Source organism: Lepidochelys kempii, chromosome 14, assembly GCF_965140285.1.
Source record: "Lepidochelys kempii isolate rLepKem1 chromosome 14, rLepKem1.hap1, whole genome shotgun sequence".
NCBI classification, from domain to species: Eukaryota; Metazoa; Chordata; order Testudines; family Cheloniidae; genus Lepidochelys; species Lepidochelys kempii.
The window spans coordinates 26,738,649-26,765,819 of record NC_136393.1 but is presented as its reverse complement, the minus strand read 5'-3'; the positions used below and the strand labels follow the sequence as shown (position 1 = coordinate 26,765,819).

At 44.2% G+C, this 27,171-nt stretch overlaps 1 protein-coding gene across 1 annotated transcript; it reads right to left on the bottom strand.

Annotated features, from left to right (window-relative positions):
- Positions 1-585: 585 nt before the first annotated feature.
- Positions 586-26,883, bottom strand: LOC140898370 (myosin-1B). The gene is made up of 38 exons (XM_073312107.1): positions 26,680-26,883; positions 26,451-26,594; positions 26,202-26,358; positions 25,466-25,493; positions 25,256-25,364; positions 25,067-25,159; positions 24,807-24,870; positions 24,613-24,711; positions 23,920-24,023; positions 23,630-23,768; positions 22,529-22,647; positions 22,280-22,429; positions 21,407-21,577; positions 20,480-20,786; positions 20,276-20,349; positions 19,069-19,156; positions 18,857-18,974; positions 18,341-18,464; positions 18,121-18,257; positions 16,967-17,222; positions 13,987-14,229; positions 13,703-13,879; positions 13,471-13,616; positions 13,304-13,394; positions 12,377-12,766; positions 11,406-11,532; positions 7,513-7,631; positions 7,051-7,247; positions 6,509-6,692; positions 6,263-6,428; positions 5,823-5,947; positions 5,268-5,576; positions 4,964-5,167; positions 3,427-3,552; positions 3,163-3,333; positions 2,974-3,078; positions 2,568-2,663; positions 586-738 (listed from the first exon to the last, which is right to left on the bottom strand). The coding sequence occupies exons 1-38, from the start codon at positions 26,881-26,883 to the stop codon at positions 586-588; spliced, it is 5,814 nt and encodes a 1,937-aa protein (XP_073168208.1).
- Between the last annotated feature and the right edge of the window lie 288 nt (positions 26,884-27,171).

The window sequence follows — 27,171 nt, the reverse complement described above, 5'->3', positions numbered from 1 at the left end:
CCTACCATAATAGCACGGCCAGATCTGATTTGTGGGATCAATTTAATGTAACACAACTTCCAGGAAGTTGAATTTAGAAAAATTCAAATTGGAAATAAGATACAACTTGTTAACGGTGTGAGTAATTAACCAGTGGAACAGATTACCAAGGGATGTGGTAACTTCCTCATTGCTTGGTGGCTTTGAATCAAGACTGGATGGGTTGAGAGCATTCACTTACATCATACAGAAGAATAACTTCCTCTACTCCAAGAATTCCTGGGTGAATTCTGTGGCCTTGTATTTGCATGAGGTCAGATTGGATTATCTTAATGGTGGCCCAAATTCTTTAAAAATGTAGGGATGACAGTTTACAAATATTTAGTGTATGTTTGGTTAGAAAAATATAAGTGCACAAACCTTAATAAGACTCTAGAGCTAATGAATACAACACAAAAGCCACTTCTGGTTCTTTGTATGCAAAGCTCTCTATTAGCTTTATTTACTAGACACTGAGGACAGAATAAACAATAATTACAAAGCAAAGTGACGGAGAGATTCACATTTTGTGCATTTCTTCAGTCACTTTGCAGCATGGAGACATCCTCACTCTTCTCCTTCAATCTTCTTGTGAATCTCTCGGCTCTTCACCCGGAGCTTATTGACCTGAGACTCCGCAATGTCAGCCCGCTCCTCAGCCTCTTCCAGCTCGTGCTGGATCTTGCGGAACTTGGTGAGATTGACATTGGATAGTTCCTCCTGAGGATGGTGAGAGAGTGTTGTGAAAACCAAAAGGCTAACAGTTTCCCTTCTCCCACATTTGGGACTTGATTGGATGCAATTGTTTGCTGAGGGGAAGGCCCAGACTCTGTCACCCACTGACCACGTCTTACCTCATCATTTTCTAATTTAGAAAATTTATTTAAAACTAATTGAAATACCTTTGCAAACATTTAAGAGTTATGTATCTTTAGCTGTGTATGTTCACTGATAATTCTGGAGTCTTTTGCATTTGCAAAATGACAGTAAACATGATTGTTACTAAAAGTTTATCCTACGGTGGATGTAGGTTCCTTGTACCTAGACTCATAGACTCATAGGTGGATGGGACAGTGAAGAAATCTGAATGCCAGATGCCACACCATTCCAGCTCATATGCATTTTAAGGGGAACGCTTCAGCTGAGCAGTCTAAAATATCTCCTATTTGCTGATTTTTTATTAGATTCCCCAAAAATTACCTTTCATACAATTAGACTGTGTGCTCATGGTTTTGCAAGAAAAGGACAATTGGTACTTTCTAGTGAGATGCATCTTACAAGAAAGAGGAAGACAGAACTGAATGAAAGGAACAGATCAGTTGTGTTATATCAAAAGCACTATAAACCTGTCACAAAAAACTCAAAAAAGTTTTAGTTCCCTAGTGCAAATCTATCTATCTGTGTGAAACACACACACACACACACACGGAGTGGCTCCTTATTTATGTGTATTGTTGCAGGAAAATCAAAAGTATTCTGATAGATAGTGGGGATTTAAATAATGAGAAGCGCTACTGGACAGGTGATTTACATTCTGGGACAAGATAAGAGGGAGTTTTATATTAAAAAGACTTTAATGGTATTTACTATATGTACTTAATATTTGAGTAGGTAGTGTATACTGTAGGTCAGGTAGCTTCCATTCTAACCCCTTTCTCAGTTGCTCATAAGCTTCTGTTACAAATTCTTTTCAAGAAATGTACAAGCACCCCTGAAAAACAGGTGGAGTGTAAATATTCCACCATAGAATCATAGAATATGATTGAATATGACCAGACTGATAACACCATGCTAAAGAATGTACAAGAGTGGTAAACTGAGCAGGTACAGGCCAAAGGATGTGCAAGCTCTGCTACGATGTACACAAATCCTGATTTGTTCCAAGAACAAAGTCCCTCAGCCATTGCCCCAGGGGAAGAAACATTCTTTGATAATGACAGGTTTCAGAGTAACAGCCGTGTTAGTCTGTATTCGCAAAAAGAAAAGGAGTACTTGTGGCACCTTAGAGACTAACCAATTTATTAGAGCATAAGCTTTCGTGAGCTACAGCTCACTTCCTCAGATGCATCTCATCTGAGGAAGTGAGCTGTAGCTCACGAAAGCTTATGCTCTAATAAATTGGTTAGTCTCTAAGGTGCCACAAGTACTCCTATTCTTTGATAATGTGACAGCATTTTCTGGCTCTGGCAAAATTGCAACTTAAAGGAATTATTTGTATCTGAATGAAATTGTGTTTACTGCAGCCTCCCAGATCCATTGTTCTGGGTTGGCACTGTGTTGTGGGAAGCCCTCTCCCAACGATGTTGCTCTGAAGCCATCCAGGTGTCCATAAGGGATTTTACCATGAGCAACACAAACTAATTCTCTGTGTACTTGAGCTGTTGTGCAAAAAAACAGCCACAAGGCATCAAACAAATTCCAGGGACTTAGATAGGCAGACATACAGACAGACAATTAGTGGAAAAAAACTTAATATCATTCTCCTCGAAGTAACAGAATTTCTATCCCATCAGAGGATGAATATTCGCCCACCTCAGAATGATACTTACAGCCTCCTCAGCTTGTCTCTTGTAAGCTTTCACTTTCAGTTGTAGTTTGTCTACCAGATCCTGGAGCCTGAAAACATTCTTGCGGTCTTCCTCGGTCTAGGAACAGTTTGTAATGGAAAAAAGTCATTTCATTTCCAAATTATTTGTCTATTTCCTTCATATTACACAGTGAAAGCAATGTTGCGTATAAAACGTTTTGGTAAGTAGGATAATAAAGATTATAACATGGATATTTTAATAGTCTTTCAAATGATTTCCTGATGAACTCTTTGTTTTTCCATAGTATTACTGTTAACAGTCTTGCTGTTTGAGAATGGCAATAAAAATTCTGTGCTGCAGGTTCACATGCAAACAATTCGTGCTCCCCGGAGAAGGATGTGACAGCACAAAGGGCCTCCCTCCTTACCTGATAGGTCAGTTCCTTTACTCTTCTCTCATACTTGCGCATACCCTTGATAGCATCAGCACTGCGTTTCTGCTCATTGTCAACCTCACCTTCCAGCTCGCGCACCTGGAATGAGAAATGGATCGTTGAGTTTCACTGTGACTGGACATAGGAAATGCTCCTAAATGCACAAATATGGGGAATACGCACTCTGGACTCCAGTTTCTGGATATGCTTCTTGCCACCCTTCAGTGCCAGCTGCTCTGCCTCATCCAGACGGAGTTGCAGGTCCTTCACCGTCTGGTCCAGGTTCTTCTTCATCCTCTCCAGGTGGGCGCTGGTGTCCTGCTCCTTCTTCAGCTCCTCCGCCATCATGGCCGCCTAGTGAGTAAAGAAAGGAAACTGGTCCAGAAAACCAGCCATTTCAGGTGCAAACACGGCCATGTTCTCCAAAGAAAGGTGCCTTCAACTCACATCAGTGATTGCCTTCTTGGCCTTCTCTTCTGCATTACGCGCTTCCTGAATTGTCTCCTCCATTTCACTCTGGATTTGGGAAATGTCTGTTTCCAGCTTCTTCTTCGTGTTGATCAGGCTGGTGTTCTGTTTAACAACAATAGACAAGACATTTTTACAGTTAGTCCCAAAATATTGACTCTGGAGCATGAACTGAATATTTGTGTTTAATGTACAGGTTACTATTAACATTTTGTAAAACAGAACTCTCCTCTAAATGAATTATCACTGCAGAACATTGGCAGATAGTGACGTGCTATGAATATTTTGAGACAGAGCTCTCAAAAACATTACCCCTCCCCACCCAGTCTGTGACAAACCCTGTATACCAAGGCGGTGTGCTTGCAGGAAGGACAGAAGTAGTGAGTGAATAAAGAATATATTAATACAAAGAAAAATCTTTCTCATTGCCTTAATAAAGGTAGCAGTAAGGAGTACTTGGCAAATAAACACAGAAAGCACCTCACACACATTTGATTATATTGCCATGTATTGACAATTTAGTATAGCACACACTTCAACGTGTGTCATTACAGAAGGGTACAAAAAGAAGATCATCTTTTAAAGTCTACTGGTGATATCATCCCTTGTGAAAATAGGTTGGAAATACCTGCCAGGTGGTGCAATCTGGTCAGCTCCAAAAACAAAATAATTGCCCTTTAGAAACACTTTCTGAGCCCCAAATATCATCTCTGCAAAGATGATTTAACAGTATCCATCAACAGCAACTACGTCTGAGGCAGGAAACCCACCAGCTCTCCCTTCGGACTGGTTCAGAATGATTCCAAAAGGCTACCTGAGGCCCCTGATATCGCCCTCCATCACTCAACTTCAAGTATTGCTGTAATTGCCTCTGACCTTCACAACCCCCATGTAGCCTTCAGCATGGACTTGCAGGTTTCTGCTTCCATTTCAGCAATGGTCCATCCTACTGAATATTGCCACAATGCTCATTTCAGACAAGGTCTTTACTGCTTCTTATCACTGCCTATCTCTGCTCTTTGGAGAATGTGCTGTGAATATTTTAAGAGCTCTCACAAACGTTATCTCCATAGCTTGTGGCAAACCCTATGTGCCAATTGTTGTAAATCTGGTCCATTCCAAAACAAAATAATCACTGTGTAGAAATACCTCCTGAGCCCCAGGGGGATGGCAGAGATGACTTAAAAGTATCCAATGATGGAAACTGTATAAGAGGCAGGAAAGCCACACCCAGAGCCTCTGAGACACTTGCCCCCCTCCATCACATCACTGCAATTATAACCTTCGTCATCCCTGTGTCGCCTTCAACAAAGCAACATGAAGGAAACCAAGGAGGGCCTTGCAGCTTCTTGCTTTCTGTTTAACAAAGGTCCATCGTATGGACATTAGCGTAAAGGCCATTTCAGGAACAAAAATCTTCTAAACACCCTCTAGCGCTGCTCTTTGGAGCAGGATACCTACAGAGCAGTCTCCTGCTTAGGGGTTTGTGGGATTTCTTTTCACACTAGACCCTGACCTGGGTGTGCAGGAGCTGAACTCGTTCACTTGCATCCAGAAGCTCCTGTTCAGCCACCTTCCTGGCCCTCTCTGTCTGTTCCAGAGCTGCCCTCAGCTCCTCAATTTCGGCCAGCATCAGGTTAGCTCTGCGCTCTACCATGGCCACCTGCTCCTTCAGGTCTTCTTGGCTTCGGAGAGCATCATCCAAGTGAATCTGGGTATCCTGTAAAACGAGTGAGAGAAATTACCTGGAGGCACAGACTCCTTGGCATGCTGAAAAGACCAGCTGAACTATCGCACTAGGCATGTGTGGCTTAGTGTACCTTGAGCACTCCTTGTGTGTTTCGCAGATTCTTCTGTGCCTCTGCAGCCAGGCGGCTGGCATGGCTCAGCTGGATCTCCATTTCATTCAGATCCCCCTCCATCTTTTTCTTTAGCCTCAGGGCTTCATTTCTGCTCCTGATCTCAGCATCCAGGGTGCTCTGCATGGACTCCACAACTCTGACATGGTTTCTCTTCAGCTGTTCAATTTCCTCATCTTTCTCAGCAATCTTCCTGTCAATTTCAGACTTTACCTGGTTCAGCTCAAGTTGGATGCGGAGGATTTTGCCCTCTTCATGTTCTAGGGAAGCCTTAACAAGAGCAAGTGAAGGGTCAATAAAGGGACAAAATAGTTTTTTCCTTCCAAATAAAGTGTTAGATGCTCCCACAAACTGGAATGTAGTGCTGTGGGTAGCATGGGCACTGAGTACATAGCTTCCAGCACAGCATGTGCTGTCCTCCTGTCCCTGTGAATTATCCCACCGTGTTTACAACAGGATACAGCTCCAAGGTTTTTGACTCTCTCTTTGTAAAGCAGTGACTAATGGCATGTGTACCTCAGCTTCCTCCAGAGCGGACTGGATTTCTGATTTCTCTTGCTCAATCTGCTTCTTCATTTTCTCCAGCTCATGGATGGTCTTTCCCCCTTCTGCAATCTGCTCTGTGAGGTCAGAAATCTCCTCTGTTGGGTTACAGACAAATAACGCAATCAGACAAAGGGCCCAAAGAGAGAGAGTCTCCTTAGAAATGCCACAGGCACAGACAGATTCACTTTAGAGTTTAGAGTAGCAGCTGTGTTAGTCTGTAATCACAAAAAGAAAAGAGACTAACCAATTTATTTGAGCATAAGCTTTTGTGAGCTACAGCTCACTTCATCGGCTGCTCAGATAAATTGGTTAGTCTTTAAGGTGCCACAAGTACTCCTTTTCTTTTCACTTTAGAGTGTTGACAAGCTTTCCAGAAGCCCCATGTTAGGAGAAGAAATCCGGGGACTTACGCTGCAAGTTCTTGTTCTCACGCTTCAGAGTTTCAAGTTGATCCAAGGTTTCCTCATAAGCATTCTTCATCTTAAACAGCTCCGTGCTGAGCGAGCGAGACTCCTTCTGGGAAGCTTCCAGTTCAGCCTGCATTTCCTCGTATTTCTGCTTCCATTCTGCCAGAACCTAAAGAACAACAAGACCTTAGTCTAAGCAATGGAGATCACTAGCGGATGCTCCATCCAACACCCACAAGGCTGAAATACCTTATCGAAATTCCTCTGCTTCTTATCCAAAGCTGCGCAGGCAGCATTAGATCTTTCCACATCAATCATCAGGTCCTCCACTTCATTCTGCAGCCTCTGCTTCGTCTTTTCAAGGGAAGCACATTTGGAATTCACAGCTTCAACATGTTCTTCAGCATCCTGCAGACGCTGGGCAAGCTTCTTCCTGGAAGATTGTAAATACAGCTCCCACTTAGTGAGTAAATACGGCTCCCATTTAGTGAGCAGTATGGGAAGAAATCTGTGTGCAGCTGCTCTGGGATTTGTGAGAGCAGAATCACCTCTTCTGGGCTGTGACCCGAGTGCATACATAATATGTGCCCTCTCCTAATCTTGGAAACACTACTGCACTTGGACTGTCCCTGTATTGTTTCCCAGGACATATATACACTTTAGTTTTTCTTTTTCTCTACCATCACACCTGGGCCCCATATACTCCATGTTCTGGGCATATCGTTGGCCTCTTCCCATTTCCACATTACATTCTTGGTTTCTTCCAGCCCTCCCCCCATCCCAACACGTACTTGGCCTCTTCCAGTTCCTCTGTGCGCTGAATGGCATCCGTCTCGTATTTGGTTCTCCACTGGGCAACTTCACTGTTGGCCTTGGACAGGGCACGTTGCAGCTCACCTTTCGCTTCCTGCTCCTCCTCATATTGTTCCCGGAGCAAGTCGCAGTCATGGCGAGCAGACTGCAAGGCGTGGGCCAGTGCGTTCTTAGCCTGGAGACACAACAGGAGTAGCACAGTGATGTAGTTAAATATCCTGGGGATCCTTCTGACAGTGTCCTCCGTCAGCCGATGGAGTGGTAGAAACCCCATTGTAGGGGCATTTAAAATTGATCTGGATAAATATAAATACACTGTCTAGTTTCCAGACTGATATGATTTTATATGAGGTTAAAGCATCCTTTGTAGACGATGAATCAGGCATCAAATGAAACCGCCAACCTTCAGATGAAGACAATACGGTTGGAAAAATCCTCACCTTTATCTCCTCCTCTAAGTGCCTCTTCAGTTCCTCAATCTGTTGGGTAAAAGCCTGCTTGCCTCTTGAGAGCTGAGAAACTAATGTATCTTTTTCCTCTACCTGGCGTGAAAATTCACCTGAAAAGGACAAAGTGAAATAGGAGGGATTTAATGAGACTCAAATGAAAATGATGGAAACAATGTTTTTTCACAAATGAGACAAAATCATATGTTAGCTGTGAGAAACTCCTGTTACATCATCCAGTCTATCTTTCTGCCAATCTCTTGTTCCCTAGAGTACATTTTCTAGTCCACTTTTCTAGTCCCATATAATTTTATAGACTCATCACCTGTGGAAGTCTAATACATCTCACTGTCAGGAAGGTTTCCCTAATATTGAGTCTAAATTTTCTTTTCTTAGTTTCATTCCAATAGTCCTACTTATACCCTTGGTGCATCACACTAAACACAGTCTTCCACCCTTCCTATTTCCATTAAAATAAACTAAGTTATCACTTAGCCACACTGTATGTTATTATCTTATTAAATCATTTCTCATTACTAGTTCCTTCATCCCCTTGGTCAGGGTTGGATTAAAGAATTTTGGAGCTTTGTGCACTGTGGAAATCGGGGGCCCCTTATCTTCCTTAAACCCTAGACACAGCATGTGATATACAGTCTGTAAATATGGCAGTGTGGCTCAGTTAGCTTGGCATTGTGCCAAGACTCGAATGATCCAAATGTGTCTATAGAGGGAGAGATATAGACAGCCTTCTGAGAATCAGGGAGAGAGCACCTGTATCCCAATCATTTTCCTCTTGCACCTATTGATTTCAGAGTAGGACCATGGATTTAGTTTCCGGGCTCAGAGTGGAAGTTTTCTGCTCACTGTACAGCCACACAAGTTTGAGCTCAGTCTCCCAGAACTAAAATGAATGTCTGTGCTAGCCAAGCCCAATAACATGGTAGCTTTTCAATGAGATTTGGTTGCTTCCTTTCACTCTTGACAATAAAGATGCCTTCATAACCTCACTTAGGACTTAGCATTGTTTTTTTCACATACTGGACATCAGGAATAATAACTTATCCACCTTTGGGGTCTGTCTACATTGCAATGTAAGCCCAAGGTTAGTAGAACTCGAGTTAGAAGACCTTGGGCCTGTTAACCTAAGGTTTGAGCATCTACACTCATTTGTAACCTCAGTTTAGGAACTGCTGAATCCTGGGTCCCAACCTGGGGCTCCAACGTCTATGCTACATTGTGCGGGACCGAGTTCAGCCACCCATGTCCCAGACTTCTTAGCACCATCCCAAAATGTGGCCACTCTAGCCCTTTGTTCATGGTGCAGTGAACAAAGGAAGTCAGCCTGTGGAGTTGTGCAGTACTTTTGGCAAACTCCCAGAGCATGAGTCCTGTGGGGCAATGTCTACACTGCAAAGCAATAGGGCTTGGACCCTGGGTCCTGGCTTGACTCAGGCTTGGCCCCTCCATCCCCGTGGGTCCTGGGACCCTGTGTCTGAACCCATGGTTAGTGTGATTTGTGTGTAGACAAAAAGGGGGTTAGGCTTGAGCTTGAACCCTGGGCTTCCTTTCAGTGTAGACATACCGTGAGAGATCGGATCTTGCCACCAGGATTTTCCCAAAATAACCAGATGAGATAACTATTCTAAACTGGTAGAGAAAGTTCAGAGAAGACTTTTAAAAAATTGAATATGAAATATATTAGTATTAATAGATCTAGAATATTTAATTTAAATATACATGGCCATTTATTAAAAATTTAATACCAACTCTCTGTCTCTTCTTTTGCTCTGGAAAACATTTGCTAAGTAAGCTAATTTGCTGGGGTAGATTTATGAAATGGGACTTAGAAATTAACGTGACAGTGCCCAGTTGGCTCTCCAGATACAGGGGGAAAGTTCTCGATGAAAGCAAACCTTGCCAGAGACCATACAAATCAGAAAAGAGCAAGTACATTAGTGCATTGGAAACTGAGTGAGCCTCCTGAGCCACAGATGCTTCGCTGCCTTTGAAAAACAGGCAGGGCTCAGAGAGGAACTCTGCCAGCTCCTCAGGGAAAGGGGCTCTGAGCCTCAGCTGGCTCTGGACACATGTTGGATCCAAATCTATATAAATAAGGGACTGACTCTGAGACACCAATTGTGGGATTGGGCTTCACCAGCCGAGCAAGCAAGCTGGTTCTTTTCCCCTGAGAAGAAGGGTGGACTTGAGTACCAAGATGCCCAGCTCCCAGAACCCAAAGATGACAAAGAGGCAGAAGGAGACATGAACAAGCTGAAGTCCAAAAAGTGACCCAAGAAACCAGACTCCTCCCAGAAGCCTCCTCCTCTTAGGTGTCTCTGATCACCATGGCCATTCGGAGAGCACTAAGAAGAGACCCAGTGCCTAGGGCGCCAGACCTGCCAGTTTATCTGCCCACGGTGCCAAACCTGGGTAGCCTGCAACCCCATACACCTACACCACTCACTGAAGTCTGGCCCAGCCGCCTCCCCCGCCCCCGTCATGACAGCAGGGACAGCCGGGCCAGATTTAATGGGACCCAAAGGGGATTGCCATCTCTGAGAGTCAGAAACACCGGCCACTGATCTCCAATCCCTGGACACACACGCTAGCCTGTCCCTCTTCTTCTTCATATAGACACCCCCCACCAGCCTGACCGCCCCCCTTCTTCTCCTCCCAGGTATCCCCCAGCACCCTGACCCCCCTCGTCCCCTCCCAGGCTTCCCCCAGTCAGCCTGATCCTCCTCTTCCCCTCCCAGACACCCCCTCCAGCCGGACCCTCCTCTTCCCCTTCAAGGTGCCCCCCACCATACCACCCTGACCTCCCTAGCCCATGAGCCCCTAGACCCATCCCCTTCTAGAAGCCTCAAACAGGTAGCTTACTCTACCCTCCCAAGAGCCCCTGCCACCCCACCTTGGTCTCTGCTCCTTACCTCTCCCTGCTTGCAGACTAAAGAATGCAGTGCTTTAAGGCCTATGGACTCTGGACAATTTGCATGGAATTGTGGGAAGTCTTTATTTCCTTGACAATAGTCATGCCAAAAGAATCTGATATATTCAAAGGCCTTGCATGTAGTTAATAAAGGTCTACATCATGTATTGACATTAAAAAGTTGAAGCCTAAAATTATTTTTAAAAAACCCAAAGTATAGTCCTAGCTCTGACATGCAAAGGAACATCCAAATTAACCCTTTGCTGTAAAAATGATCCCCACAATATTCAACAGAGAGGGTTTAGAACCGCCCTGTTTTGTGACGTGATGCATTTGCCCATGCAGCACACAAAACTGCACTGTGTTTCTTTGTTGTCATATTAGTTGGCAAATGTAAATCTAGCCTGGGGTCCAGTGTGTCTCCCAGACCTTTCTCAACATTCCTGTTTCTCAGAGTTCCCCCACCCATCAAGTACATGTACTTTGGTTCATTTCCCCATAGATCTATTAGTTGTATCTTTCCAAAAAGCATCTTGTGTTATTATTTTCCTGCTCATCTTCCTAATCTCTCTGGGTTCCTTTCTATTATTTTTATCCTTGCTGGGTTTTGCAACTCTCCCCATTAAGTATCCTCTGCAAATGTCATTAGTGTGTCATTTCCCCTCTCTTCCTTATTATTCTTAGCAGTAGCAGCGGTAGCAATGCATTCGGTGATGTGTTCAAAATAAAACAAAAATCTTTCAGTCTTTATTCTATTAGCATGAAGCATTCAAGAAGGGATTTCTACTTGGTAATGATCTGACATATGGTAATCTAGAGTGTTTATAGGCATCACATAGAATGGCAGGTAGAGTCTAAGCCATAGAGAGATAAGTTCACCATTGTCAGAAGTATCCCAATTCTCAGGCATAGACTGGTCAAATTTCTACCTTGAAGCAAACACTTATAAGTGTATTACCTGCTTCTGTCTGTAGCCGAGCTCGTTGAGTGCTCAGGTCATTGATCAAGCGCTGGTGCTCCTCTTCCTTTGTCTTAACCTCACTAAGCTGATCTTCCAGAGTGCGGCAAATCTTCTCAAGGTTTGCCTGCAATATGTGAAATGGGCAAAAGGAAAGAGGCTACACAACTGGCTCTGTTGTATTCTGAGATCACACGATCTGCAACTCTCATGGACCACAAAATGCTAGCCAGCATTTAAGAGCGAAAACAGTTCTATAGTAAGGATTTATATCACTAAGACTGCAGGATTATAGAAGATATGCACAACAATAGGTAGTAGTGTGTGATAATGTATTGTCATAAATCATTCAAATATTATCTCACTTGTTTAAATTAAGGAACAGATTGTCAGTTGAGATGCAGAGTCCTTGATTTTTATTTTAAATCATGATTTATTGTGTATTTACTATTCACAAAACTCATCACTTTACAGTGATTAGAGGGAGGGAAGGAAGGGCAAAAGAGAAAAAGACAGGAAAGCAAAAAAGAGTGATGTTGAGATAATTGATCTGACAGAAGTTTTTAATGTTTTTCTTTTATTATTTAAATTTTAATCATTTAATTAAAGTTTCAGTGTAATAATAATTGTGAAGGTCTTTCCTGCTAATGTGGTATTAACCTGGACTAATAAAGGTAGAGGCCTTTGCATTCCAAGTTTCTTTCCTATCAAAACATTGACCATCAGCCTTAGACTTTATTCAACCCTGCCTTTGGTTCTTATCTTATAAACCAAAAGTACCCGTTAGTTATCATTATATTAGTGCCAAAATTACTAAACACCAACTCATAGTAATACATGTACAGCTCTTACCCTTCTTTTACACCCTGCTTACATGTAAAGTTTGATATAATTAAATATAAATCTTCTGTTCTTTTCAGCTGCAATAAGACTTAGGATAAAGACAGCACTTTCAATACACAGCTCTGTACCTTGCCTTTGGAGACAGTCTCCAGGTTACTAGCCAGGTCGTCGATCTCCATCTTCAGTTCACTCTTCTCCTTCTCCAGCTTCTGCTTGACGCGTTGCAGGTTGTCGATTTGCTCCCCAAGCTCTGCCGTGCTGTCCGCGTGCTTCTTCCGGAGGGCGGCGGCTGTGGCTTCGTGCTGCAGAGTGGCCTCCTCAAGGTCTCGGCGCATTTTCTGGAATTCTGCCTCACGCTTCTTGTTCATCTCAATCTGAACTGCTGTGACTCCACCAGCTTCTTCCAGACGCTCACTGATCTCCTCGAGTTCCCTGGAGAGATCAGCCCGCTGCTTCTCTGCTTTCGCCCGAGAGGCACGTTCAGCCTCTGTCTCCTCCTCCAGCTCCTCAATACGAGCCTGGAGAACAACAGGAAACACTAAGACTGTGGCTTCATTCTGGGGTCTATACCAGTATGGCTATCGGCAGAGTTCTGCTGGCATAACACCGTAGAATAGATGCAGGCTACACTGACAACAGGGGATTCTGGTGGCAAGGAAACATCACCTCCCTGAACTAGGGTAGCTACGTCCAAACCCACTGAGAGAAATCTGGGTCCCTGGTACATCATGTTCACTGGGTCCACCTCTTTCCATTTCACTTTACTTACACAGATGTTAAAGATGTTTTGGGGGTCCCTTGAGCTCAGGGCCCTGATACAACTGTCCCTCCTTTCTCCCTATTTTCATCCACCTACATTGACAGAAGCTTTCTTCAACCAACACAGCTGGTGTGCATCTACACTGGGGCAAATCTCTGTCAGTCAGGGATGTGGTTTTATCAAACCCCTGGCCAACATGACTATGTCAACCTAACTCAGACCAAGCCTAAGAAAGATGGCTTCCTTTTAACTGAACTCGTTCTGAAGACCAGAATAGAAAGAATTAATGACTAGCCTGTAACTCTTTGATCTTCTTCTGCAGCTGGATGCCCAGGACTTGCTCATCCTCAATTTTGCTTTGGAGCTGACTGATTTCAAAGTCTTTCCTTTTCACACGGAAAAAAAAAAGTTAGTGCTGGAACAAAATGGATCTGCAGTTTACCCCCTGCAAACCATACCTACTTCTTCAGTTTTTCCTCCAGCTGCTGTTTATCATTTTCTAAATCCATTGTGGATTCCTGGGCCAGCTTCAAATCTCCTTCAAGTTTCCTCTTCGCTCTTTCAAGGTCCATGCGAATCTTCTTCTCTTGCTCCAGCGACCCTTCAAGCTAAACAGAAAAAGGCCATAAATTCTCTGCGAACAAGAGCCTAACATCACACTGGTTTTGTTCTCTCCATATGTTATTGTGCCTACATCGTCCACTTGCTGCTCCAGCTTGGATTTAGCTTTGCTCAGTGTGTTCACTTTGTCCTCTTCTGCCTGCAGGTCATCCAGGGTCTGCTGATGGGCCTCCTGGAGGGCTTTCTTTTCCTTTGTCAGTTTAGCGATGGTCTCATCCAGAACTGCCATCTCCTCAGTGAGGTTTTTCACCTGCAGAGTTGAACAAAGGTAGTTAAAGAAAATGGATACAAAACATTATTGTTTGTGAACCAGCAGTGTCATATTTTAGAAAGTTCGTTAGAGATTCTGCCTTATACCTTGTTTTCTGTGGCATGTTTTTCCTTTTCAACCTTGGCCAATGTTAACTCAAGGTCATCAATGTCTTTCTTCAGCTCTGAACACTCGTCCTCCAGTTTCCTCTTTTTGGCTGTCAGCTCAGCGTTCATCTCCTCCTCATCCTCTGCTCTTTCAGTCACCTCCTTAATTTTAGCTTCAAGTTGGATTTTGGTTTTGATCAGCTGGTCACATCTTTCCTCAGCATCAGCCAAGCCATCAGATTCCTACAGTGAATCCATTATTAGGATCTTTTCTAAAAGGTTTTTTTTTTAACTGGTGTTTATCTCATAATGACTTTTACTGCATCTTTTATAGCATGGAATAGGTATTTTATAGTTATGGTTTTGATGACACTTCCACTTGTAGTTCATATTATCAGTCACTTAAAATTTTCTGGAAAAAAAAAACAACCATTTGGCCTGAAATTTCTCTAATTTCAATACAACTCAGAAATGAAAAACAAATATTTTTCAATTTCTGGCCATAAATGAAGCATCTCTCACCAGTTCATATTTTTGGCAAACATTTTTAGTGCTCAGGTACCTCAAGTATGGCTTAACTGAGAACATAAAATTTGGGGCTAGATCCTGCAAATGGAGCCCATGTCTGCCATATGACTCCACACAGCTGGACTCTGCATCCACACAGAGCCCCGCTGACGTCAGTGAGGCTCCCTGGAGGCAGATCTGTATGCAAGGTCTAGCCTTTGCATCAACATAGTGTTCAAACTCAGGCCGAATCCTTCACAGGCCTGGCTGAGAAATAGTGGAGTTAAGCCAGTGCAAAATCATCTGCGGAGTGATTTTTTTAAAGAAAAAACTAAAATGTCCTTAACTTTTTATATACATCCTGTAGCTCATGCTCCAAAATTTTCTCTAAAAGTCATTATTTTCACAGGGACAGATTAAGGCATAGGCACTAAAAGCCTGTATGTAGGGCTTCAACTCTGGAGTCATGTGGCTGCAATAAAACCTCAGCAAACAGTCTGGAAAAAAAGGACGTTTCTAGCCCATGGGGTTATGAAGAACAGTTTGAGGATGTGAGCCAAGTCTAAGTGATGCAGTGACAACTGCCTGAGTTTGCAGACAGCCTAAAACAATAGTTCCGAGAGCAAGGCCATCCGTAGGATTTATGGGGCCACACGCAGTATTATTAAGCTGGTGCCCCTATGCCCGACTTGGGGCCCAGCCACTACCCCCACCCGCGGACTCCCAGAAGATTCCCCCCTCTCCCACCATTCGTATGCAGGAGATGCTGCGGTAGTCTGGGCTCACAGCCCGGTAGGGGAGGGACAGCAAAGGATACTGAGCTGCCCGGCCTGCCTCACAGTGGCAGAGAGTCACAGTTCCCCTCAGAGACCCCTGTACCCTCTCCCTCACACAGAACGCGCCGCCCCGGTGCATTCGGCTCTGTGAATACGGCCCCTGCCTAAGGAGACTGCAGCATGCGCTGGGTGTGCAGGAGCCAACCCGCTCTTACCTGCTGTCCTGGTGGTGCCCCAAATTTTCGGGTGCCCTATGCAGTGTCGTATGCTGCGTATGCCTGAGGACAGCCCTGCCCAAGAGGGCAGAATGGCCCCAGTCATCTCTTTGGGGTTTGAGCTCCAAGCCCTACTGTTTTGATGGGCTACAGAGACACCGCCCTAGCAGAGGACTGTGTGGGGCCAGAGTGGAAGGGTGCATGGATAGACACCCTGGATAGGGGCGTGTGCAGGAGTAAAAATTTGACCCTTTTGGGGGGGCACATTCTGTGCTCCTCCCCACTGCCCCTGGGCCAGAGGAGCTCGCCCTCCCCTTGGGGCACCACTGAGGACCCTGTGCTCCCCCCTCCTACCCAGCCCGGCCACGGGGTACCCTGTGCTCCCACCGCCACCATCCAGGAACACTGTGCTCACCCCTCGACTGATCCCTTCCTTGCCTGCCCCACCCCCAGAGGCACTGCTCACTATTGGATAAGAGGATTGTCACTGCGTGCCATCTCAGCGCTAACTGGTGGAGGCAGAGAAGGGGGTGGGGTGAGTGAGCTCCAGAGAACCCTAGCTCCTGGAAGAGGGGATCTGGCTGCCCAGTGCTGCAGCAAAGAGCTCTGCATTGCAAGCAGCCCTCCAGCGTGAAACTCAGAGGGCAGGTCCCCACTCCACCCTGGGGGCGGAGGAGCTCACTCTCCCTCCACTGCCCTGGGGCCACCAGAGGAGTTCTGTGCCCTCACCAATTACGGGGGGGCTGTGCCCCTGCTTTTCCCGCCGTGCGCGCATCCTGGCTCAAAAAGCAAGTGCTCGGGGTGCTGCCACCTCTACTTCTGTGGAGAGAGAGAGGGAGCCCTACATCCGCCCCTGCTGCTCCAGAGGAGAGGAGGCCCCTTCTGCCTCTTCTTCTGGGAAACGAGGACCTCAGGCTGCGGCCACTGCTTCTCTGGGAAGGGAGGAGCCCTCTGCCGCTGCCATTTCAACTGTGTGTGTTGGAGGAGTGGGGGGACCACATCACAGAGCTGCGGCTGTGTGGGTGGAGCCACAGACAGCCCCTTGTCATGATATGTCTGAGGCTCCAGATTGCCTTAATCCAGCCTGGGATGGCAACATCAGTGGCATAATACATTTAAAGGGTACAGCAGATGTGTAAATTCATCAGGGCTTGTGAATACACTGGCATTGTCACACTAAGTTGCCCTGGATGAGGCAGGTGTACTTAAAGAGCATAACTTTGCTTCTCCAAATTTGCTTGCTCTCACCTTGTTTTAGGGCATGACCTGTCATACGTGACTGGGAGTATTGTTATTTATTTATTTATACACCTGTATTTTCTTTTCAATACTTTATATTTTAAACACGGGGAATATTTTATCTTGGCCAAACACTGACCCCAGTGCTATTAATGGGATGCTTCATGGGAAAGTTGCATTTGGAACCTTCAGCTTGGACCTTTCTACTGTGCAATAAGGATTGAATGCATTGGTGATACTCACAGACTGCACTTGGAGCTGCAGGTCGTTTTTCTCTTGCAGGAGGGTCACCATTTTCTCCTCCAGTTCTTTCCTTTTTGCCTCAGACTTAGCAAGCTCTTCCTTCGTTTTCTCAAACTCTTCCTTCATGTTGGCCATCTCCTTCTCAGATTCAGCACTCTTCAGCAAGGGCTTGATCTTGAAGTACAGCTTCATCCAGGGCCAGTGCTTGACATTCATGAACGACCGAACATTGTATTGGATACAGAAGATGGACTCTCTATAATGTAATCAGAATATGTGGTCAATGTTAAAGGCCAGATTCTGCAATGCATTGTGAATATTGTGAGTACCATTTATTCAGCCTCATTTGAGTTCAAATGGGGCCACTCACATGAAAACATACTACTCTAAGGGTTACAGACTCTGGACCTGCTTGAGCCTCAGAAAGTCTAGGGGGAGTAAAACTCCACTGTTGGTCTCCTCAATGTGCATGTTGAACTAAAGTCTTGACTCACGCTCACAAACCGGAATGAACTTTTGCTCCCTCTTTACACATCACATCTGTAACTGACCCACTCCCTCTGATGAGTGTTTTGGAGTCTAAGGGACTCTGAACTGGTGTAACTCACATGCTGAGGACCCAAAGAGAATATAGCATAAAAAGTACACAACTGGAAGGTGTAAGTTAAAGTTGGCCACCCCTAGTCTAACACACACTTTATTACACCTTCTTCTTGCTCCTTGGTATACAAGTTAGACTGATTTACACTCCCAGATAGAGCTGGGCAAATAATTGATTCGTTGGTTCACTGGCAGTTCTGAAAAATAAAATTAAAAAAATCAGTTTGGGTTGAACCAAAACTAATGTTGAACCAAAACTAAATGATAGGTATTCTGGGGCTCCTCCTATGGTTGCCCCTTGTGACTCTTGATCGGACATTTTCTTGGGCCTAAACTACCAGCAAATTCATTCATTGTTTTCGTTGACCTAAAACTGCATTTTTCAGCAAATCAATTATTTGTCTGAAAATTTTCATCCAGCTCTACTCCCAAGCACTCACACCTTGATACAGTGGATTAATGAGATCTAAATCAGACGGAGTCCATCCTATAATTTTGTTCATTTCACCCCTGTGGGGTGACACAGACCCAGCAGACATACAGTACATTGCTACCTTCTTTCCATCATTTTCTTGAATTCCACTCTCATCAGGAAGCCACGACACATGGCTTGTGTACGGGTGATAAGCTGTGCCAGTTTATCATCTCTCATCTCCTCTAGAAGACCCAGAAGTCCTGCTTTGAAGAACACCTTGAGGAAGAGAATGTTAAAGACAATCACTTTCATTCTGTACAAAATACAAATAGACGGTGTTTGAATCAGAGTGTTTGTACCTTGGTGTGACCAAATTTATATTGGGTCTGATCAATATCAATGGACCCAAGTAGTTTCTCAGAAGCCTTCTTGCTGTCCATGAACTGTCCTTCTGGAACAGCACTTGCATTTAAAATCCTATATCTGTGGGAGAAAACAAAATATGAAGAAGCTCACATTGCTCACAATTCTGGCCACACTGGCCATGTCTCTGTCACTGCCTTTGTCCTCCCATGAAGCCCCTATTCTGAGGTCCCACAGACAGACCCATCATGAAATTCAGCTTTATGGTATTTAAAGGGCTACATAGTCACCTGACATGGCCACTCCACGGCTCACCCAGCCCCTTCCCCTCCCCCCACACAGGAAAAGTGTGGTATTTTTGCTGCTTTTGGGAGTATACCAGTTTGGTCCTAAATTTCTTCTATACACACAGCATGTGTGGGCACTGCAGTGACTACAATAGTTAAAGTAGTTAGAAAAGGCAAGCTATTCCACACAGAGAGAGAATGGAACAGGGATTGGAGGAGTCTGACCTCTGTTTAAAGTCTGCGTAAATGACTCTGCTGGGGAATCCTTTCCTGCAAATTCTGATCCCTTCCAGCACGCCGTTACACCTTAGCTGGTGTAGTACGAGTTCATGTTCCATTGCACCTTAACAAATCACAGCATGAATTAGTACCTTATTGTGCAGCCCAGAGGGAATGGCTGCATCTCACTAAGATCTCTGTACACTGGCTCTTCTTACCGGGTGTCTTCGTTTCATTGGGAATGATGCATCGCACAAAGTGAGGATGAGTGCTTCTCAGATTGCTCATCAGCTTGTTTAAATTCTCCTGTGAGACCGTAAGCAAAGATTTAAGTTAAGCAATGTTACACCTATGCAGATATATGCAGATCTGTGCCCTGATAAATACAGTAAAATGTTTATAATGGGATCATGATTTGTAGCAAACTGTTGACCAGTATTTGAAATTCAGACAAATGAGCTGTCAGGTCTTACCAGCTGGAGACATTCTAACCTGTATCTCCCTCCTTCTTGTAATTTTGAAACTTGTTAATAAACTGAAATTAAATAATTAAAAATAGTACAATTGAGCCTATGGGAAATGGCCATTATGACTGGTAGAAGAGACACTGGAATTGCTGAAACATAAGGCAACTTTCAAAAATCTGAGACAAACATCAGAAGTTTATCCTGAACTTAAAATTTAATGGACTGCATGTGAGGATAAAACACAGCCCTGAATGCAGACTCTCCACTGCCCACCACCTCGTCTAGTCATTGACACCTGAATAAAGTGAGTACAAGGTGGGTGTCAGAAACTGCCACTCACGGGAGGGAGCAAGGGAGGGAGGGAGGAATTCTGAATTGGGAGTGTTGTACACCCTTTTTGTACTCCTTTGCACCAGTGAAAGTGACACCCAAGGTGTCAGGCAGGGGAGACTCAGGACGCTTAAGAGGATGAGAAAGGAAGGGAGTGAGAGGCAGAAGGAAAGTGAGACACAAGTGACACACTCGTAACCTTGTCAGCTCTTCAGTTATAATCAGAGACATGAAGGGCGCCTACAGACCCGACCCCATTGCAACATCCACATTTTGGGGGAAGGGCTGCACAGTGTGTGGCCCTGAATCAATTTCCTCTGAAAGGGTAAGTAGAGAGAAGGAACATGTTAAGCCCCATATCAGAGAATGATTTTGTTTTATATCATTTTTCACATTATCCAGAGGCGACAGTGACTCTGGCCCTTATTCTCATGTTGTTAATTAGGCAAAACTCCTAGTGACCTGCCTGGAAGTTTTGTTTGATTGAGGACTGCAGCCCTTTGCTCTTTATGAGCAAGGAAGCTTGTGCATGTCAAAACTAACTGGAAACCAGGCTTTGCAGAATTAAAGGGGGTCTTCTTTCCTCCTTCACATAGAAAAGAGATTTATAATGACCACTGTACTGTACCCTGAAAAGAGCAGAGACGGTCTGGAAAGAAGAACCCTTCTTCTTGCCTCCCTTCTTGCCACCACCACCACTCTCTGAATAATACAAGAAAAGGATGCAATTAAAATGTAAGGATCTCATGAAAATGAACATTTTGCATATTTTTTATTTCTTTAGGAGCCACCTGCTGTGTGTCAAAGAAAATACTGATTTCACAGAAATTACCTGCATCTCCACCATACACGGCAAAGAGCAAAGCCAGTGTTTTCAGTGACGATTTCTGGTACAGCCCAATGACAGTTTCATTCAGGGGATCCTTGTTCTTCTCGAGCCAGCCAGTGATGTTGTAGTCCACAGTGCCAGCATAGTGCACCAGGGCAAAGTGGGCCTCAGCCTTTCCTTTGGCAGGCTTGGGCTTCTGGAAGTTGTTGGACTTGCCAAGATGCTGGTCATAGAGCTTGTTCTTAAAAGACACATCAGTTGCCTTGGGGAACATGCACTCCTCTTCCAGGATGGAGAAAATACCCATTGGCTGAAAGACACAGCAACAGATGAGAAGAGAGAGGAAAAAGAGATATTACAAATCAGCCTCCTAGACAATGTGAGCATCTCTTCGTTGCGTTCAGAAGGGATATTGTGTCAGTGAATGTGCCTTCAACAAGATAAAATTAGGGTAACCTACGTATGGTATCTATCTGTAGGTTTGAAAATAATAAAGATATAGCATATGGAAAATCATCTTGCGTGTCCTAGACAGATTTTCTGTGTGCTAGAGAGTTAAAGTGAATGAAACAGGAATCATTCTAAACTTCTATGTCTAGGGGTGAGGCCATGCAGTTCTTTAGATGTCCTTCAAATAGTTACTGTGTCCAAGTAACTGAAAAAGAGTTCTAAAACTTACTCTGTCCTTTTCTTTGTGGAAGTGAACAGTGACAGGGATTGTTGCCATACAGTTATGTGTGGCTGCCTTGTGACCCTATCCCAAAGTTATGGATTGAGGCCTTTTAACAACCAATGTCCAATATATTTATTTAATTATTCAGAGTATATTAAATAATTTACATGCACTTGAGCATGCATTTATTAATTATCTTAAGTATAGCAAAATCCTTTAGACGCTAAAGAACCCTTCAGCACATAAAGCATAAGAACCTTCTCAATGAGCTCAATACAGGCAGCCAAGTCCATCCCAAAGTCAATGAACTCCCATTCGATCCCTTCCTTCTTGTACTCCTCCTGCTCCAGCACAAACATGTGGTGGTTGAAAAACTGTTGCAGTTTCTCATTGGTGAAGTTGATGCACAGCTGCTCCAGGCTGTTGTACTACACAAAGGCAAAAACGGAGATATACCTATTTGTAAAATTCTGTGCACACCTGATATACCTAACAATGACTCTTCTTTCAACTCATCATGTCTGTGTAACTAACCTGGGCTTCAGTGGGATTCTGAGTTCTCTTGCCTAAAACTAGCCAGATGTTTTGGGATTCGATCCTCAGCTCTTCATAGACATTTCTGAATGTAAGGCCCAGGCTTGTCCAGTTATTTCTGTGCTCTGGGGCCCAGGCCTACTTAGCCATTTTTATGCTCTTGATCATGATCATATATTAGAGTCTGGGCTTGCCCAGATCCTTCTGAGCTCTCAGCCCTCCGGCCTACTAAAACATTTCCAGATACTCGGCTGCAAGCCTGCCTGGGAGTTAGTGAGCTGTCCTCTAGGTGCCATGAACACCTACAATAATTTGCATTAGGTGGACGATAATTTCTTTGCTATTAGGCACCACCTGTTAACAATTTGAAGGCACTTTCAGTGTAGTTGCCATTTCTGCATGTACCAAACAAAATCTACCCAAAAATGAAATCATTGGAGGGTCATACTACTGTGGGAGAAGATCAAGAGACACCTGTTTCTACAGAAAAGTCAGGCTTTTCCAGGAAATTATTTAAATTTTTAAATAATCCTCAAAGTTCTCAGAACCCCTGAGCATCCCTTCCAAGAACCTGCTGTCAAACCTCTGCTCCTTACATCAAAGATCTCAAAGCCAGCAATGTCCAGGACACCAATGAAATACTGTCTGGGCTGCTTGGTATCCAGCTGCTGATTGATACGAATGACCATCCACAGGAACATTTTCTCAAAGACCGCCTTTGCCAGAGCACCCACCGAATTGTGCACCTAAACCAGTAGGAGAGGGACTGGAGTTACCATACAAAGCAGAAAAAGAAACCCGGGTGTGTTAATTCAAACCAGGAGTTCTAGATAACCGATAGTTACCTGCTGCACGGTTTGACCTTTGGTCACATATTCATTCCCAACCTTGACTCGGGGGTAACATAGGGCTTTGAGCAGGTCAGCTGAGTTCAGACCCATCAGGTAGGCAGCTTTGTCAGCCACTAAACAAAGAGTTAGAGGAATGAACCAGTAGCTCAAAAATAGACTTTGGTGTCTTTTATAATTACTAGAAAAGAGCAATGAGATCTGTTCGTGTTTCACCAGCTACCACATACTATTAATAACTCCAGTAATTATGGAGTTTAGAGTTTCCTTCATTTCTTTATTTCTCGATTAATTGTTTTGCATTTGATTGAGAGGGTCTGTACATCAAGTGATTGAAAGAATTTGTCAAAAAAAATCCCATATGGTCTGAATAAAAAATATTAAAGGAGAAAGAAGCAGATGAACAGCCAGAATGAAAAGATGATTTTGAAGCTCTTTCTTTGCCACTTTACTGTGCAGCCTGTCTAGAGATTCTGATTTCTGAATGATCAGAATAAAGGACTTAGGTTAGTGGCCATATTCCATGCTGTGCAACCCCACTGGCTTCAACAGGATTACAAAGGGATGTATTTCAGTGCAGCATTTGGCCTAGAAACAAATTAGAATGTCTCTCTTCAGTTTCAAACCATGGCCCAAATTGTGTCCACAGAATGAACATGCAGCTCCCATTGGCATAGGCAGGAACTGTGCATGCCTTCTCGGACAGAATGGAACTTCATGTTGTTAAACTAGTATGACTACCCAATGTTGGCCCTCTCCTGCCATCACTTCCCCGCTGCCTGTCTCATCTCATAGCACAATCCAGGGGCTGGTTAGGCAATAAAACACCTCCATTGCCCCTTTCATATGCGAAGCTAAGCTGTTTTACAAAGAAGGCCATTTTAGAGATGGGGAGGTTGAGATGCTTACACCTTATGTGTCATTTACACCCATGTGTAGCAGGTATGTTATAGTAGATATGCTATAACTTAGATCAGCCCTTATAGCCACCTCCCCCATGAGTTAGATTGTGCCAACACCCAGCTCAGCACAAGTGATGACTAAGGCTTCATTTTTTTGCTTGTATTATTGAGAGTTTAGCTCAGATTCTGCTAATACCTTCTGTGCCATCCGGCTCCGCCTGCTCCTCACGCTGCTTCTGCTTGAACTTCATGTTCCCATAGTGCATGACTGCCCCTGTCAGCTTGTAAATGGCCATTTTTTCATCAGAACTGAAGCCCAGAATGTCAATGGCGCTCTGTCAACACAATCATAAAAGATCTAGCACCTAGGTGATTTAGGAGCCAAAGCCCCATTGACTTATGATGGGATTTCAGCTCCTAAAGCACTCAGACATTTTACCCCTTCTCTGGTATTAGTCCCTGTGCTAATTTCTTTGTGCTACTCACATCTGTGGCTATGAGTTCCTCCTGGTCATCGATGCTGGCTACAGTGATCTCACCTTGACTCACAAAGGGGAAGTCATATGGGTTGGTGGAAATCAGAAGCATCTCTGAAAACAAAAATAGATCCCAATTTTTCCCTGCTGCAGTTTGGTCTTTGGTCACATTTTTATTCCAGACCTTGCCTGAGGGTAACACAGGGCTTTAATGGTATGTCTACACTCCATTGTAAACCCTGGTCTGTGGGCCTAATGCCTACAGACTCAGTGTTTCCAAGCTTACGCATATGCATCATGATGCATAGTAAACCCAGGTTTACAATTGAATGACCTAGTTCTCAGAACCATGCTGATGCTTCCATATTGCTCAAAGACCCGAGTCAGACTTTCTGCTTCTGGGGACCCAGGCTTGTGCAGGATCCACACTGCAAAATGACCGAGCTTGGTCCCAAGTCACAGCAGGATTTGAGGTTGGACCTACCGCCCCATGTGGGTCCTAGGAATCTGGCCCTGACGACTTACTAACTCGAGTCAGATAGATTTGAGCGTGAACTGTAGAGGAGGGGTTGGGCTCAAATCTGAGTCTGAGCCTGGGTTTACAATGCAGTGTAGACATGCCCATAATTGCTCATGTAACAAAGCTCATCAGTTGGTGTTACTCAGTGATCAGTTCCACCAAAAGAGTTAAAACGTTTCTTACCAATTAGTTCTGGCTTCTTGTTGGACATGATCTGATAAAATATGTGGTAGCTTCTTTCCGCCTTGAGCTGGAAAGTGACTCTAGATTTCTCCAGCAGATCTGGCAAGACAGGTAAAGTACAATTAGCCACAAGAAAACACCATGAGAAAGAAAGAGAGACAGAGAATTGTGACCCTTAAAGGGAGGTCCCTTACATGTTTCAATGTCAGCAGAAGCCAGTTTCCCTGTGGTGCCAAAGTGGATTCTGATGAATTTACCCTTTAAAGGAAAAAAAAGTTATTTCGTTTAAACCCTCAGAGACAGACTCCAGAAGTGGGATTTGCAAAGCTGCCCTGGGGTCTCTTCCGCAGGTGTGAAAACTCAGCCAACATTTATATTGTCAGTCTAATGGTAGGAACATATATGGCCCATCATTGCTCTTGTGGCTAGGAACAATTTTGTCAAAAAGACTTACAAAACGAGAGGAGTTGTCGTTCCTCACGGTCTTGGCATTCCCAAAGGCCTCCAGCAGGGGGTTGGCGCTGATGATTTGATCTTCAAGGGTCCCCTACAAAGTAACAATTATTGTCAAATTACGGTCGTTTTAAACCAAATGGCAGCTTCAGAACAGAACATTTAATCCCTTCTCTAGTGACCAACTCACTTGCATTTTGCCTGGCTCTTCCTTCTTTTTCTCCCCAGAAACTGCAATTGTTGCAAAATACTGGATGACACGCTTTGTGTTCACAGTCTTTCCAGCACCGGATTCTCCACTGTCAAATCAAACAGAGAAGCAGAGAACACATCACCAAAGAGTTTCTTCCTGTAATGCACAGCAAAGCCAGCAAAAACCGGAGCAGGGAAATATACATACGTGATGAGGATCGACTGATTCTCCCGATCTGTGAAAGAGACAGAAGCAAAGTGACTTAAGAGAGTTACTGTGTAACATTGAACTCACTGAAAACTGAATGAAACAAATAAGTGCTGGGATTTGCAAAGGGGCCTCAGGGCATCAGGCAACTAACTTGGATACTTATACCCACTTCCCTTTCACAGAATATCCTCTTACAGAAATCTGATGAAGCTACTTATATCTCTGGACAGCAAAGGGGTATGTAGAATAACGACCTGATCCTCAATTTATAACCATCTGCATAGCATCAGTGCAAAAAGAGTGCAAAGTGCGTGTGAATTATCACACAAGGTGTAAGGGAGTGGAGAATTCTGATGCACCACTTTGCACAAGTGTAAATGACACACACGATGCAAAGTCAGGAAGAATCAGGCTTCCTGAGAACAGAGTGTCATGATTTTTTACAGTTCTTCTTTGGGCCCAGCTAGAGCCAGAATGTGCAGACACAGATATGGACATTCTGTACTTTTTTCCATTAACCACACGCTTGTGAACTTCCAAAAAGTTCTCTGAGAGCTGGGCTAATGTTTGGGTCAGGTTCAGTTTGTCTTTGGATGAATTCGTGTTTGCACATTGCTAGTTTTGAATGTTTTTGGTGTCTTTAGCTGCATGTCATATTTCCCGGAAAGAAGATTGTGATTCCTCATATGAAATTTTCACTCTATAATCACTTTTCAGGAGTTGAGCCACTCACCAGTTAACATGAACTGATAGGCGTTGTCAGAAATGGAGAAGATGTGGGGAGGGGCCTCTTGACGTTTTTTGCCCCTGTAGGCAGACACAACTTCTGGGTTGTACACTGGCAGCCACTTGTAGGGGTTGACAGTGACACAGAAGAGACCCGAGTAGGTCTGAAAGAAAGGGAGATAACGTGATGGGGTTCCACATGATTTAGTGTAGCTGTTAGTTTGGAAGTCCAGGAAAGACATCAGCCTGTACTTACATAGATCATCCAGGCTGCATAACGCTCTTTGAGGTTATACAGGACAGCAGGTTCATGGAGATGGGTCATCATTGCCATGTCCTCGATTTTATCATATTTGGGAGGGTTCATGGAGAAGATTTGATCTTCCTTAACAGTCACCGTCTGGAAGGAAAGAAGAGACCCTTTTCTATCAGCTAAGAACAGAGGAGGAACAAAATGCTGTTCCTTATTCCTTGTTTTTACTCACTTCTCCTTTTTCAGGCTTGACTGTGACCTTCCCTCCTTCCCGGCTCTGGATTATGCCTTTCACATAGGATTCCTTGGGATGCACCACAAAGACTGAATTCTTAGCATCAAAAGGCTTGTTCTGGTCCTCAATTCTCTCCTTCTCTGTCTTTCGGAGGAAAGGAGCTGCCACCCCAAAGACGGCCATCTCAGCATCCGACGACATGGCTGCGGTTTATCTAGGGCAGCTCAGCAGTGAGTTCTGTTGGGGAGAAAATGTGTGACATTGATTCACGTGCTGTTCATTTTGAATACTGTGCCGTGTCAGTTTCTTACACTTGTTTAACTGGCCACGTCACTACCAACTGCCCCTCCTGAGATCTGAGTGAGAGGCTTTCCCAGCCATTTAGATTCAGACTCTAATTTTGGGCCTCTATTATCACACTGTTAATTTATTTATACCTTTCCTAATCTATAGAACCAGAGATCCTGCTGTTCCAGTGGGATGCACACC

Excerpts from the sequence above, each read along its gene's own strand:
- LOC140898370 (XM_073312107.1), bottom strand. The coding sequence starts at position 26,883 with ATGTCGTCGGATGCTGAGATGGCCGTCTTTGGGGTGGCAGCTCCTTTC. Across the intron at positions 24,712-24,806 it reads TTCTGCTGACATTGAAACAT|ATCTGCTGGAGAAATCTAGA; the intron begins GTAAGGGACCTC and ends CTGTCTTGCCAG. Across the intron at positions 22,430-22,528 it reads AAGGTCAAACCGTGCAGCAG|GTGCACAATTCGGTGGGTGC; the intron begins GTAACTATCGGT and ends CTACTGGTTTAG.